This window comes from Peromyscus maniculatus, chromosome 5 (assembly GCF_049852395.1).
Source record: "Peromyscus maniculatus bairdii isolate BWxNUB_F1_BW_parent chromosome 5, HU_Pman_BW_mat_3.1, whole genome shotgun sequence".
NCBI classification, from domain to species: Eukaryota; Metazoa; Chordata; class Mammalia; order Rodentia; family Cricetidae; genus Peromyscus; species Peromyscus maniculatus.
Window position 1 is genome coordinate 88,498,041 of NC_134856.1, and position 15,432 is coordinate 88,513,472.

The 15,432-nt window shown below is 37.2% G+C and overlaps 1 protein-coding gene across 3 annotated transcripts; it reads left to right on the forward strand.

The window, feature by feature from the left end:
- The first annotated feature begins 1,397 nt into the window (after positions 1–1,397).
- On the forward strand, positions 1,398–14,884 carry LOC121820817 (aldo-keto reductase family 1 member C2-like). Of its 3 annotated transcripts, XM_076572863.1 has the most exons (11): positions 1,398–1,553; positions 4,549–4,716; positions 5,470–5,586; positions 5,765–5,842; positions 8,770–8,892; positions 9,741–9,850; positions 10,540–10,705; positions 12,997–13,079; positions 13,180–13,200; positions 13,353–13,388; positions 14,621–14,884. In XM_076572863.1, coding segments are annotated over exons 1-10 (951 nt in total). In that variant the 5' UTR covers positions 1,398–1,469; the 3' UTR covers positions 13,354–13,388; positions 14,621–14,884. The 3 variants fall into 3 exon arrangements, with proteins under 3 accessions (XP_076428978.1, XP_042134116.1, XP_006987895.1); XM_042278182.2 differs by lacking the exon at positions 13,353–13,388; XM_006987833.4 differs by lacking the exons at positions 13,180–13,200; positions 13,353–13,388.
- Positions 14,885–15,432: the final 548 nt, after the last annotated feature.

Here is a 15,432-nt window from a genome sequence, read left to right on the forward strand (position 1 = left end):
CTGTAGGGCACTCCTTGGCTGCGACCTCAGAGGGGCAATTCCCCACTGAGTCCCACAATGTGCTGGGTCAGGCACACTCTGAGCTATGGGAGGCCCCTGCTGGTTTCCATTTGCACCACAAAGTCTCTACCCCACAGCTGCACAGTGGCCTGGCCCTAAACCTGTATGTCTAGCCCCACAGTGCTCATGGCCTGCCTCAGCACCTATCCACTTGGCAGTGACCTGAGTCTCTCCCTGGCTGCTGCTCACCTGACATGTGGCACCACAACAGTATGCCCCAGCCCACCACTGCTTGTGCTCTAGGTCAGAGACCAAGGAAGCAATGGGGTGGGGGTGGGGGGGTAAGACTTTTAGTTTGTCTCAGTTCAACAAAAGAGACCCTCTGTCCCTTCTGCTGGCTATCCGGCCCCAAAGGGTGTCCATGTACAGTTTTTATCAGGAGTCACAACATACATACAAGCCCAGGCATAAAACATGCATTGCTTCCTTGGGAGGGAGGGACTCAGGTCTCTGATTTATGTTAATGAAAAATAAACACAGCTGGGGACAGTTACCCTTTTACCCCAAATGTATAAGGAGAGTTGTCCCTAAGACTGAGATGCAATTATGAGATTACATGTACACATAACATGGAAATGCATGGTAAATGTGGAGAATCATAGAATTATTGCATAAGAAGTTTACAAGATACAGCCATTTCATTCAAAAGGCAGGAATTCCATAATGCCTTGTGTGATGATTTCCTCTAACAGAACCCTTAGTTCTGATAGATTGACCTTCTGGACTCTAGTTGTCACTTGCTATATACTCCCATGGTCTTTTGCTACCGGTGGCTCTCAATAGTAAAGATTTTAATTAGTTTTTGGAAAATATGTAACTTGTGGTTGTGAAGTAATCATTTCTTGTGCAGAAATCTTTCGATTAGGAGGTATAAAGAAGGTAAGAAAAAAATAAGAGATAGAAAAGGTGTAGAAGGAAAAACAGCAGGAAAGAAGAACAGAAGGGAATGATCAGGGAAAAAATAGGAGAACTAGATTTGGTAGAAAATTTAAAAGAAAAACAACAGGGTAAAAGAAAAGAACAGAGAGAAAACAGAGAACAATCAAGAAATAGAAAAAATGAAATGAAGAGTCGAGCTTTGGCCCTCAGATAAGGTTCCCATGTGTGTCTATACATCTGTCCAATAGTTCACCTATCCACATCTCCTCTCCCTTTTTCTGACCTGATGAGAGCCTGTTGGTCAGTGGGCCCCTCAGTGGCAAAACCACAGTCATATAAATCAAATAAATTGGTTCTGAATGTTAATCATGAGTTGCTTTGTATCATCTCACTGCTCCCACAGGCCATTGGTTAAACATTGAACAGATTCTAGGAATTAGGCCCTGCCCCCACCCCACCCCCATTTCAATCATGCATATCTAGGAGATAATTTATACACCACCTGCACAATCAGAAGAGTGTGAAGAACAATGAGTTTCAAACAGCAGTGCGTGGAACTCAATGATGGACACATCATGCCTGTACTGGGCTATGGCACTGCTCAAAATCCAGAGGTAACAAAAGATGGAGGATTAGGAATCGAGAGTCTCAAAAGAAAATTGATCTATGATATGTGGGAGCTGAACTTTCCTTTATCATCTCTGATTTTTAGTTTCTGCTAGCTGGGACTATTTCATGTTAAGAATGAAAATAGCTAGAACATGCCCTAACAGGGTCTGATTATGCTGTTGGTGATTGTTCTGGGCACTGTATTTTCCCTATTTTAGTTCATTTGCTAGCCTAATTCTAAAGATGAAAGTCAATACTCCGCATTGCCTCACAGCTTCCTTGACTTGATACTAATAAAATTGGGAGTCATTTCTCTGTTTATTTCTACAATTCAGTATATATTTCTTCCTTGCTTTCAGTAAGGAAAAAACACTAGAAAATAGATGTGTCAAAAGTTACTGGAAATGTAAAACATATAATAATTGGTAGAGGAATACTTCTGTTCTGCAGGGAAGCCTTCAACAACTCCCAGTAAATGCTGGAATTGAGATAAGTAGAATTTTCTATGCAATACTGACAAGTGTGGGAAATTCACATGATTGTAAAATATAAAACCTAGGGAAGCTTTAACCTTATGGAAGCTGCTATGAACTATTTGCTCTTGCAGTGATAAAGATGATATTGTGACATGAAGTATACAAAGTAGAGAACTTAGTAGCCTAGAAGCAAGTAAATAGTCTAAAGTCTTTCTTAGACTGCTCAACTGTATAAATTTGGACAAGTTAACTGAATTTCATGTCCATACTCATATATCTTGCATAATTATGAGTATTAATGGACAACTTAATTGTTTTGAAGTAACCAATAGTGCAAAGGGCAGAATGGAATGAAGTGTTCTATTAAAGTTTCACCTTGATGAGTCCTTTATCAAACTAAGAAAGTCAGACTGGTGTTGGGAGAAGAGCATGGAAATCATCATCTTTTCATTGTACTTTTATTGAGAAAAGAAAGTTTCTAAAATCATTAAACTATGGGCATGAATGTATTAGATTTTTGCTTTACCCCTAAGATGTGAACTTTTAAGCCATTATTCAAATGCAAAGAAAAGGCAATAATTTAAAATTCTACCTTAGACCGGTCTCTGTAAAAAATGAATTTGTGCTTTAAGTGGTTACAGACACAGCAAAAATTCCTTACACAATAAGGATAATTTCACATTTCTAAACATGAATTCATGGGTTATAAATTTTCCCACCAGTGATTTTTTTTGGTGACACAGACTAATGGTTTATGTTCCTAAAATTTAAAATATCACTGCAGCATCAGTTCAAGTCCTCTTATCAATCTTACTTATTAACATTTAGTTTTTGTTTTCAATGTTATAACTACTGAGAATATTAACTGTGTCTTGACTGCCTCTACTAGCAGTGAATATGTGTATCTGATTTTCTTTGGACGAGTAAAATATTGTGTGTGGTAGCATAGGAGTGAAGATAATCAATGCTTGGAGAAATTTTAGGGCATGATTTAAGAGATTTTCTTGTAGATACATTTCTCATGCATTGTCATATTTCAACTCTGGTGAAATGAAAATTCTGTGTCTTTCTTCTAAGAATTCTCATAGAAACTCCTTGGAAGAATTCTCATAGAAATCTGTACCACATTACTCCCATACTTCATTCTAGGAAAATTTCCACTCACTAATTTTAGTTTGTAATACTACTACATCAATAATGCAAGAATGGGCAACATGACTCAGTGAAGAAAAGTATTTGCAGGCAAGTCTGAAGACCAGAGTTCTAGCCCTAGGATCTACATGGTAAAAAGAACCAACTGCAAATTGTTCTCTGATCCCCACAAGTACTCTTAGTTCACTATCCTCTTCACACACTTACATTCACACATGCACACGTGTGCACCAGAGAGAGAGAGAGAGAGAGAGAGAGAGAGAGAGAGAGAGAGAGAGAGAGAGAGAGGGAGGGAGGGAGGGAGGGAGGGAGGGAGGGAGGGAGGGAGGGAGGGAGGAAGGGAGGAAGGGAGGAAGGGAGGAAGGGAGGCAGGGGGAAAGAGGGAGAGAGAGGGAGAGAGAGACAGAGAGAAGAGGAGGGAGAGAGACAGAGATATATACACACACATGGTGTGTGTGTGTGTGTGTGTGTGTGTGTGTGTGTGTGTGTGTGTATGTTCAATCAGGTGTGATTATAACCACGTGCAGATTCCTGGAAGTTCTAGGAAATCACTGGTCTCACTATTCTTCTAAGTAATGTCAGTTATTAACCAACATTGCCTATATGTGAAGAGATTCTTAAGATGGCAAATTCTTATTAACAAAAAGAGACCAAGACAAATATTGGTATGTGTTTACTACTCTACTTACAGAAGCAGTGAATGGCATCAGTAATGTAACAGGGCCCAAGACCTTGGTAGGTCTCCAGACCTTAGCACAAATGACTCCATGATAGAACTGCAATTCAGGCTATAAAACTCAGCACATAGACAGCACCACATGCCAAAACTAAAACAAAGACCTAACCCATCAAATCTACATTAGGAAAGTCTCTAAATATACTAACCTTGTTTTTTGGCTTCTGTAGTTCTGTTTCTGGCTAACTGTTCTTGTTAACTGAATGTGTCAACCCAGGAAATTGTGTGTGTGTGTGTGTGTGTGTGTGTGTGTGTGTGTGTGTGTGTGTGTGTGTGTGTGTGCTTGAAAGCTCACCCTGAAGAAGACTCAGTGCTACACTGGGATCTTGAACATCCAGTGTAATTGCTGGCCAGTTAATAAAGGGTTTCTATTGGCGTAAACCCATGTCTAAGCAGTCTTGTCTGGAGAATACCCCACAATAGATTAAAGTTACCTCTTGGGGAAGTGATTGCTTCTGCCTATGTATTTCATTGTTGCTCACTGGAAGTTCTGTAAAGCCTTATGGAGAAGAAAATCAGGAAATTGCATTCTAGGAATTATTCCCTTGTCATTTAATTAAGAGGCTTGAAGATGATATTCAAAAACACACTTCTCAGTCATTTATGTCCAAATTATAATTTTGCTTTCCCATCTAGGTTCCTAAGAGTAAGATTTTGGAGTCTACTAAAATAGCAATAGATATTGGGTTCCGCCATATTGATTCTGCTTATGTGTACCAAAATGAAAAGGAGATAGGACAGGCTATTCGAAGAAAGATTGCAGATGGTGTTGTGAAGAGAGAAGACATATTCCTCACTACAAAGGTATTATGTGTGTGGCAGGCTGGTATATGAATTAATGAAATGTGATGTAAAGAATCTAAAATTATATTATTGCCTTGCTAGCTGGTGAAATGTGTTTTTTGGTATAACATTTATACACACATATATTTCATATAAGGCTTAGTTTAAATCACAGAGAACCACAGGCTTCTTACTTTCTACAAATGTATGGCTTTCTAATCCTTTTCTTTCCTGAGCCCAGGCTCAATATAGCATCATTCAGTCTTATCTGTGAACTCAGAAATAGCCTTGATCAATTTTGGGTTTTCTTTATACCTTGGGAAGCTTAGAAAATCATGAACATTTAGAATATTAAACATTTTATTTCCTACTGAAAATAAGAAAACATCAGAGTTCATGGAATGTTAAACAAAATCTATGCAATTCATGAAAATTTGTGCTCACTGGTCATTAAATGTTCATAGCATATTTCCCATGATTTATATTAATAAACATATGCTAACATATTTCTGGGGACTTGAGAGGATGGGATGCTTATAGAAATTTAGATTTATAACATCTACATATCATTCAGAGATTTGAGCATTATGACTTGGTAAATTTTACCCCTTTAGTAGTGTCTTTACCATATTAATCGGATTAACTAAGAGTTCAGATCAAATAACTCAACTGAAATAAATAGTATGCCCCGTGGTTATTGTTTTCTACTCATTACAAAATTTCTCAATTGTTATTATTTTTAACTAAGACAATGCCCATTCTTTAACCCTGCAGCTTTGGTCTACATTCCATCGACCAGAACTGGTCAAAGTTGGCTTAGAAAGATCACTGAAAAACTTTCAACTAGATTATGTTGACCTCTATCTTATTCATTACCCAATGTCAATTAAGGTATGCCATTTGTATCATGTAGCCTAATTAAATTTGTTTATATAAATGAGAGATGGTGTTGTACACAACTTATTTCATGGATGTTTACTTTCCTATTTCCAATAGATTTCTAAGACCTCTGCAATGGGTGGGATGCATGTATTTACTGAGATTTCTATAACAAGTGCTTTCATTACAGCCATCAGAGGAGATATATACAAAAAATGAAAATGGAAAAATTTTATTTGAGACTGTAGATCTCTGTGCTACCTGGGAGGTGAGTACATGAAGGTAAGACCTCAAAGAAACCCAAAAGAGAGAGTCTGGCCATGTTTTCACTTACGAGAATGGAATATGGACCCATGAGTCTTGGGAGCATCTTGTGTTCATGGTGCTTTCCTGAAGTAGTGGAACAGAATACATAATTGAGTATAGAGAAGTAGAAGTGAAGACCAGAGTATAATTGGAAGAGTACTCTCTGCAATATCACACACAGGTGTCTTTTAGTAAAATCTTCCCCCTCCAACTTCTCACCAGCACTGTCCCCAGAACTCATGTACTCTACTTTAAACGCACTGAGTCCACTTAGTACTGCTTGTATGTACAGGAGTGATGTATTGTAAGATGGGCAACTTATCAGAAGTTGGACAAGATGAAAACTGAGTCTCCCTCCTCTTGCACCCATCAGTTGACAATATTTCCTCAGCTAGGGGTTGCAGTCTGTGAGCACCATCTGATCCATGTTGAAGATGCTTTCTTTTTTCCAATGTACAACTTTGGCTACTTTGTTGAAAAGCAGGTGTCCATAGAAGTATGGATTTACATCTGGGTGTTCAATTGGATTTATTGACCAACCTGTCTGTTTTTAATGCTGATACATTAAGATTTTTATTACTATAGCTTTGTAGCAGAGCTTGAGATCAGAGATGGTGATACTTCTGGAAGTTCTTTTATTGTACAGGATTGAACTGCAAGCTGCCACCTATGCTAAATATTTTCCTTTGTGAGAGTTGCCATGGTGCCTCTTCTCTGCAAGAGAAACTCTAATTAAAACAGGAGTTGGTACCCAGGACTGGGGTATTGTTGTGATAGGCCTGACCATGTTTGTGTTTGGAAGAATTTGGACTTTGGAAGTCATGGTTAAGAAAGCAGTGGAATGCTTTAAAAACTGCATAATTGGCCAAACTAATTGGAGCATGGAAGACAGTGGTGCTAATTGTTATTTGAACTATGGGGGTTCACTCAAGAGGTTATAGAGGAGAAGAATTTTAGTATGTTGCCTAGAGATCATTCTTGTGATATTTTGGTGAAGAAACTGGCTGCCTTCTGCCCTTGTCTGAAGTGTCTGCCTGAGGCTAAAGTGAAGAGTTTTGGATTAATTCTGTTGGCAGAGGAAATCTCAAAACAGCCTAGTATAGATTCTGTTGTATGGTTAATAGTGGTAACTCTAATGAAGATTTATAACAAAAAGGAGCAAACTGTGCAGGGTAAATTACAAAATGTAAATTTTGGGGAGAAAAAGAGTACCAAAAATGGAGTAGCACTAAATTCTGTGTTCAAAGAGATAAACAGATTAACAAATGGAATAAAGAGAGTGGTGACCTCAGGGCAGGATCCCACTCTGCTAAATTTTCAATTTGTGAAAAGAAACTAAAGAAAAGCTTAGAGCTGGGTGTGGTAAGGCACATCTTTAATCCCAGCACTGGGAAAGGGGAAGCTGGCAGATCTCTGAGTTTGATGTCACCCTGGTCTAGAGAGCAAGTTCAAGGATGTTTTATGTGAGTAATTTTTTAGATTTAACATTTTCTTTGACCAATGTTTCTATTTCTTCTACTGTGTCAATGTCTGAGGTTCTCTCTTCCGTCTCGTGTATTCTGTTGGTGATGCTTGCATCTGTAGTTTCTGTTCACTTACCTAGATTTTCCATTTCCAGAATTCCTTCAGTTTTTTTTATTGCTTCTATTTCCATTTTCAGTTCTTGAACAGACTTGAAAATACATTTCTCTCCACTGTTTGTTTTTACTGGTTTTCTAGACATTTTAAGAGATGCATTGATTTCTTCCCATTTTTTTTTAGTCTTTTCCTTGATTTCTTTAAAGGTTTATTCATTTCCTCTTTATTGGCTATTTTGGAATATTTAGGGCTTGCTGTAGTGGAATTTCTGGGCTTTGGTGGTAGCATAGTTCCTGGGCTGTTTCTGTTCTTATACTTATATTTAGACATCTGGAGTTATTATAGGTTTAGGCACCAAATCCTGCATTTGTCCTTGTTGAATGAATGTTTTCTTCCTTGGTTTCTGAGTCCTCTCTGGTCTTCTGACTGCCATGGCTTGTGGTTGGGTCGAGTTTCCACCCATGTTGGGCGATGGACTTCTGATGGCCTGAATGACCTCTGGTCTAGCAGGTGGTTGCTGTCCAAGTTTGGGACTGAAATTCTGGCTATGTATGTGGCCACCAATCTGGCCTGGGGGCTTCTGGGGTTCAGGATGCTGGTTTGGCTTCTGGTGGCATAGGAGATTCCACCAGAGGTGTGGGACAGGATAAGGTGACAAGATGAGAAAGGGAGCCTAGGGTTATCCCATAACACAATTTTAAATGGGATTGTTTGTTTTCTTTTAGTTCAGTTTTTTAAAGTACTTTGTAGTACTTCATGTTTAGGGTTTTTTGTTTGTTTTTGTTTGCTTTTGTTTTTAGTATACATTGCCATTTCTAGACAGTTCTTTTAACAGTTCCATTTTTCATTCATATTAACCAAATGTCTTTGTTAGGGTTTCTATTTCTGTGATAAAACACCACGGCCAAAAGAAACTTGAAGAGGAAGAGGTTTATTTCAGCTTATAGTTTCACATCACAGTCAATCACTGAGTGAAGTCAGGAAAACTCAAACAGGTAGGAACCTAGTGGCAGGAACTGAAGCAGAGACCATGGAAGAGTATTGTTTACTGGCTCGCTTGCCTTATTGTACCATCCAGGAACACCCTGCAAGGGATAGCACCACCCACAATAGGCTGAGGTTCCCCCTCCTCATCAATCACTAATTAAGAAAATATTCTATACATTCACCTACATGCAAATCTTAGGGAGACATTTTTTCAATTGAGAGCCCTTCTTCCCAAATGGCTCTAGCTTGTGTCAATGTGATATAGAACTTGTCAATACACTTTATAAATGTATATATGGCCCTAAACAATTCTTCTTTCCCTAGGCCATGGAGAAGTGTAAGGATGTAGGACTTGTCAAGTCCATCGGGGTGTCCAACTTTAACCGCAGGCTGTTAGAGATGATCCTGAACAAGCCAGGGCTCAAGTACAAGCCTGTGTGCAACCAGGTGAGAACCCTCAAGCCTCTTTTTCTGGTCTTCATGATCTTCTTTCTGTCATACAGCAGGTAACCATTCCTTCCCACTTCTCATTCATCTTAGATTTATAGAATACAATATTCTCATAGTGGTGTCTTTGTCCCAGAGCACATTGCAGATTCTCAATTATATCTCTTCTTGATGGTGTCTTAGTAATGATGGCAGCATGATATTAGTGCCCAATGAATATAAAAATCTGCAGATATGAATGTGACCTCAGAGCCAAAAGCATAGTTCCTGACTGGATGCTTGCTATAAAAGGACCCAGGTTAGACAGATGAGTTACCAGCTTACAGTGGTTTTAGTGGTAGACGAAGTCCACTCACAGAACACAAGCTGACCTTGTTCCTGACCACATCTTAGTTGTCATCTCTTTTGTGTCTTCTGCAATCAAATCAACCATTTACCATTTATGCACATGTGTCTTCTGTTCTAATTTACTTCTTAATAACTTTCAACCAGGGGAATAAGGGTCACTAATATGAAGTCAATTTATAAAAGAAATTAGCCATGTTACTTTCTTTAATTCCAATGGCATGTTGCACATATTTTTCTGTTTAAGTTCTGTTTACTTTTCATATGTATTTTTCATATTAATATTGGCACTTTGGGGGCTAGAGAGATGAAACAAAAGTTAAGAGTGTTTGCTGCTCTTCTAAAGCCTTGATTGATCTAACACCTTCTACCCTTAAAGGATACCAATATACACATGTACAGACACACATATACACACACAACCACACACTGACACAGTAAAAACTATTTTATTAAATAGAATTCCTTATAGTACAATATATTTCTATATTGTTCATCTATAGGTAGAATGTCATCCTTATCTGAACCAGAGCAAGCTATTGGATTTCTGCAAGTCAAAAGATATTGTTCTGGTTGCCTATGGAGCCCTGGGATCTCAGCGTCCTGAAACCTGGTAATAAGCAGAACCTTTTTTTTTTTGAGATTATGATTTAGTTGTAACATTTTCCCTTTCTTCCTCCTAACCCCCCATATGTCCCTCTTATTTTTCTTCAAATTCATTGCCTCTGTTTTCACTAATTGTTATTGCAAGCATATATATATATATATATATATATATATATATATATATATATATATTAAAGACTACACTTATTTGTGGGTGTAAGGACAAACGTTTAGATTGTTGTTAAAGATTATGCAGTTTTAGTAAAGTAGTGGTGCAAGTTCTCCCCCAACATCCATGACTTCATTGTCACTGAGTAGTTGGCTAGGTTTCAAGTACCAGGCAAGGTGCCCCTCTTGTTGAATGGAGGATCTAAGTCTAATTAGAGAGTTATTGGTTACTGCCAAGGTATGTGTGCCACTACTGCACCTTCATTGTGTCATGTTGGTCATTGATATGGTTCATAGGTATCATATAAGAACATTTTATTTCTACAATCCTCTCTTTAAATAGCTTCTCTCTGAACTGATTCAGGAAGACAGGAGAATTTGTATCTTAGAAAGTCTCCTCAAAGTACTGATGCTTCTAGTCAAGGGAAAAACTATGATGATCTCTTGTCTAGAGCAATATCTTGATGTGTTTGGATGTCCCCTAAGAAACCAAACACTCAGCTTCAGTATTTCTGCTTTTCCTTTTAGGGTAGACCAGAATGCCCCATTTCTTTTGAATGATCCAGTTCTTTGTGCCATGGCCAAAAAGCACAATCGAAGTCCAGCACAGATTGCCCTTTGCTACCAGGTGCAGCGTGGGGTCATTGCCTTGGCTCATAGTTATGAAGAGAATGAGATGAAAGAGAACATTCAGGTAATGTGGGGAGCTATGGGTATCTAGAACCCTGGGGGTGGTGATATACTGGGTGCCCAAATATATTGTGTACACTAATAAAATTATCTGGGGATTAGAGGACAGAGCCAGTCACTAGATTAGATATAGAGGCCAGACAGTGATGGCACACAGCCTTAATCCTATCACTCTGGAGACAGAGATCTGTCTGTATCTTTGTGAGTTCAAGGCCCCACTGGAAACAGAGCCAGGCAGTGGTGGCACATACCTTTAATTCCAGGACTTGAGATCTCATGTCTTTGCTTGGGAAGGACACATGCCTTTAATCCCAGGAAGTAATATGGCAGGACACAGAAAGGTATACAAGACATGAGGAAAAAGAAACTCAGTCTTTATTGGTGGAGGATTTCATAGGGGTAAGAACTAGTGGCTTGCTCTCTGCCTATCTGATCTTTCAGCTTTTACCCCAATATCTGGCTCTGCATTTTCTATTAATAAGACCTTTTAAGATTCATGTTACACTGGGTGTTTTTCCTCACCCATAAGCTTCTTTGGAAACCTCTGTAAATTTTTTGTCAAATCATCGTCTGTAGCATTTCCTGTGCATGTGAGATTTCAAATGTGATTTTCAAGAACTGCTAACAGAACACAAAACTGAATGTTTACAAATGTGGTCATTTCCAGAAATATCAATAAATGCCAGAATATTCTCACAAGTCACGGATCTAGGTGCTAGGCATTCATTGCATTGATCTTTGTACTTTAGTCTAAATTTGAAACTTTCTGTACTTTTAATAACATATTCCTTCTTTTTTATTATTTATTTTTTGGTATTTTTTGAGACAGAGTTTCTCTGTAACAGCCCTAGCTTTCCTGGAACTCACTCTATAGATCAGGCTAACCTCAAACTCACAGAGATCCACCTGCCTCTACCTCCTGAATTCTGGGATTAAACGCTTTCTTATTTTTTTAATTAATTATTTTTATTAAAAATTTCATACAATATATTTTGGTATTCTTCTTCCATCCCAGCCTTCTCAAATAATAAAGAAAATATTGTCTGATAGAGAACACAGAGATTTAGTTTCCATCACTAAGTAAGACATGTACAAATGACATCTTTACCTTCCGAAATGGAGCATCTCTATTTTTATTATGTAAATTATTATGATTATTATTATCTTTTATATTCCCCTATATTTTCACATAATTTAGTGCTTCTGTGCTTATTCATTTTGAATGAATGTCAGTTTATGCTTTGTTATTTTAATTGATTGATGATCTTTCTATTTTCTACATGAGACCTTTTTGTTTTTTTTTCATGAAAGTCATTTTGAGGTTAAAAGAAAAATCACATATTTAGAGAATGAAGTTTTTCAAGCCAGTTCTTTTGTCCTAAGATATCATTTATATTTGGACAAGTCCTGGCTTAAATTTTATTTAAAGGGATATTGTTCAAATATATCTATATCCAGGGAAATTGATAGATTAACTTCTATATTTAAAACTATTCTCTTGATTCTTCAGAACTTTTAAGTACATGGTAATGCAGTCACTGAGTGATGCCATCTTTGTTTCTTCTCCAGCCATGTTTGAGTTTCCTCAGGTAGTGCAGTTTGAATATATCTCATCCCAAAGCTTATGGATCTTTGCAGAAGAGAGCGCAGAAAGATAGTAAGATCTAGCCAGGGGCGGCTGATAACATGAAGGAAATAGTATTTTCCATATGAACTCATTGTGATTGTAACAACATGTGCAAGCTATTTACAAGCTCCAGCTAGACAAAATTCTAGCAAGAAGGGGTAAGGTGTACATGTAAAAACACCACTAGCTGAGGAGACATTGGTATATCTAATAGCTACTGAGAGGAGAGTTACTTTCCATTAATGATGTAACCACTTATAGCAACCACATACTAGGACTATCTCAACACCAAAAGTAAGAGGGCAGTACAAAACAGACTCCATGGAGAAAGATGAAAATGAAAAAGTAATCTCACAGATGGAGGAGAAGGAATGAGAGGATAGAGAAAATGATAAGGGGAGGAGCCAAGGAATGAATATGCTCAAAATGCATTGTGTGAAATTCTCGATGTATTAATCAAAATCATGCACAAAAAGAAAAAACGTTTTCGTTTTTATTCCACCAGATAGTCCCTGATGACCTGTGCATTTTCCAATGTCTTTCATTATTTTTGTAAATTTATCAGCTCTTTTAAATATTGTATCTGAGCCAATATAATTAACTTGGGTTTTCAAGATTGGCAAGTTCACAGAGTAGATTTGTGAAAATCTTTTCTCCTTGTGTGATAGGTACTTGAATTCCAGTTGCCTCCAGAGGATATGGAAGTCATAGATGGCCTGAACAGAAATTTCAGATATTTTCCAGTGAATTTGTAAGTAACTTCAGTAAATGCTGTAAGGTTATTTGACAAACATGTTGCATCAATTTCCTAATTTTAAGTCTCTCCCTTCCTTTGGTGCAAATTTGTTCAGAGACCCACAATGGATCTTTTGGTGAGTTTCAGAGACAAAAAGGTTTCCATGAAGAGGCTAAAAGTTTTGGTGAGGGATTCAAAAGTAAGGAAAGACTATTTAAGCAGAAGTACATTTACTAAAGGGAGTTTACAATCTTTAAAATGTTTTTCTTCTTTCATTCTCTACTTTAGAACATGATCCTAACTGTATGTTACAAACAGGAGCAAGTAAGGCATCCATAAGCATTGTTTTAAAATTACTTTAATTAAAATATAAAATTTTACATATAAAATTAAAATATACATCATTCCACCCCTTCCCTCTCCTCCCTCTAGCTTCTCTCATGTCCCTTCCCTCCAATCACTCCCATCCCCCTTCTTCCTTCCTCTCAATTTGATGGCCTCTTTTTCTTTAGTACTGTTGCATACATGTGTGTGTGTGTGTGTGTGTGTGTGTGTGTGTGTGTGTGTGTGTGTAATCTGATAAGTCTGTTAGTGTTGCTTATGTGTATACGATTCTAGAGCTGACCCCTTTGTATTGGATAACCAAACAAGGGACTCATCACCAGAATATAATAATTCTCCCTCTCTTTGAAATCAATAGCTGCCTATAGGTTTTTGTCTAAATTTATTGCTTGTTGAAGGGGAATCTCCATTATCCTTTTGCTTGTGGTGGGAAATATTACCCATAAAGGAAATAAGTGTTATAGTGCTTGAAAGTGCATTGAAAAAAACCACAATTGTTTGGGCTCAAAATTTGGTAGATTTATTACTAAATTTTGTTAGCATTCAGCAAATGGTGGATAATGTATGGGAATAATATATATATACAGAGAAAGCACCAAATGGCTAGTAAATATTTTTACTTTATATATTGTATTGATATTAATATAAGGAGATCTACAAACATATATGGAAAGTTCCATGGGCATGGAAGACTTTTTAAAGGCATTGTGTCACCAATTTAAATATAATGTACTGTGTGAAATTCAGAATGACAAAAATAACTAGTGCATATTTAGCAGAATTGAAATTAGAACTCGTGAGTCAGGCATTCTTAATTTTTTGTGTTGATAATTATCTAGACTTGTTGTTGTACTAAAGATGCACAATTAGCACCTGTTTTCTTTAGGTGACTTAAATTGAAGAAGATTCTGGGGTTTTCTCTGCTGTGTTTGATTGTCAGAAGCACGTATGTGAAAACTTTTTTGGTTTTCTGTTCTAGGCCAGGGACTATAATCTAAATAACTTATTTATGGTATTTAAAAATTTTTTTTTATGAAGCTGCATTCGTGAAAGTAAGAAAGGCCGATTTTGAAACCAGGAAATACAGCAATTCAAATTCATTCTAGTGTCAGAGCCTGCAAGAAATAATAATAAATTATAGTAACAATAATTGTATATTTTGTTTGAGCCAGATTCATTGATCCCACATTGGACATTTCTCTTTCATATTTTAGTGCTGTTGGACACCCCAATTTTCCATTTTCTGATGAATATTAACATGATACCCTTTGTCATGGCTTCTACCTGAAGCTCCTAAATGAGGATAATGCTGCTGCTGATGATGATTGAGGTGATGCTAATGAGACCCACCACTTCTGGTTGATCCATACTACTTAGAAACTCACAGGCAACTGGAACCACATTCAACATCCTGGAAGAAAGACACTAAAGTTTTAATCACTTATTGAAATAAATATAATGTTCCTTTCCCTGAAGAATTGTGTCTGGTACCATCTTTCTTATTTGCACGTGTGTTTCTTTTGACTAATTATAACCAAAATTGATTTGGCTGAAAAATGGGAGATAATAATAGCCATTTAGGAAATTGAAGGATGGGAGAACATAGACTCTTCAAGCTCCAGGCAAGTGGACTTTAGATGGTGTTAAAAAGTCAGTGTTCTCTTATATTTTTGGTTGTAAAAAGGTGTGTGTGCATGAACATATTATCCTGTTAATAAAGCTAATCATAAAAATGTCAAAAAAAAAGAAGTCAGTGTTCTTAGCCCATAGGTCAACAAGAAAACAGACTATACTCACTAACCTTTTATCAGACCAAAGAGGCACACCTAAGAAGAGTCACCAAAAATGTCAAGTTGCTCCTATCAGTTCACTATCTGAGTCCTAAAAATGAGGAATGGAATATTTCTGTTTGAAAATACTTGTAACACTTATGAGATCATGACTGAATAGAATCTTATGTGCCTACTGTAAATTGAAGCTACAGAATGAAATTAATAAAATCTTAGCCTATGGAGTTTCAAATTTA

Excerpts from the sequence above, each read along its gene's own strand:
- LOC121820817 (XM_042278182.2), top strand. The coding sequence starts at position 1,470 with ATGAGTTTCAAACAGCAGTGCGTGGAACTCAATGATGGACACATCATG. Across the intron at positions 4,717-5,469 it reads ACATATTCCTCACTACAAAG|CTTTGGTCTACATTCCATCG; the intron begins GTATTATGTGTG and ends TTAACCCTGCAG. Across the intron at positions 10,706-12,996 it reads AGATGAAAGAGAACATTCAG|GTACTTGAATTCCAGTTGCC; the intron begins GTAATGTGGGGA and ends CTTGTGTGATAG.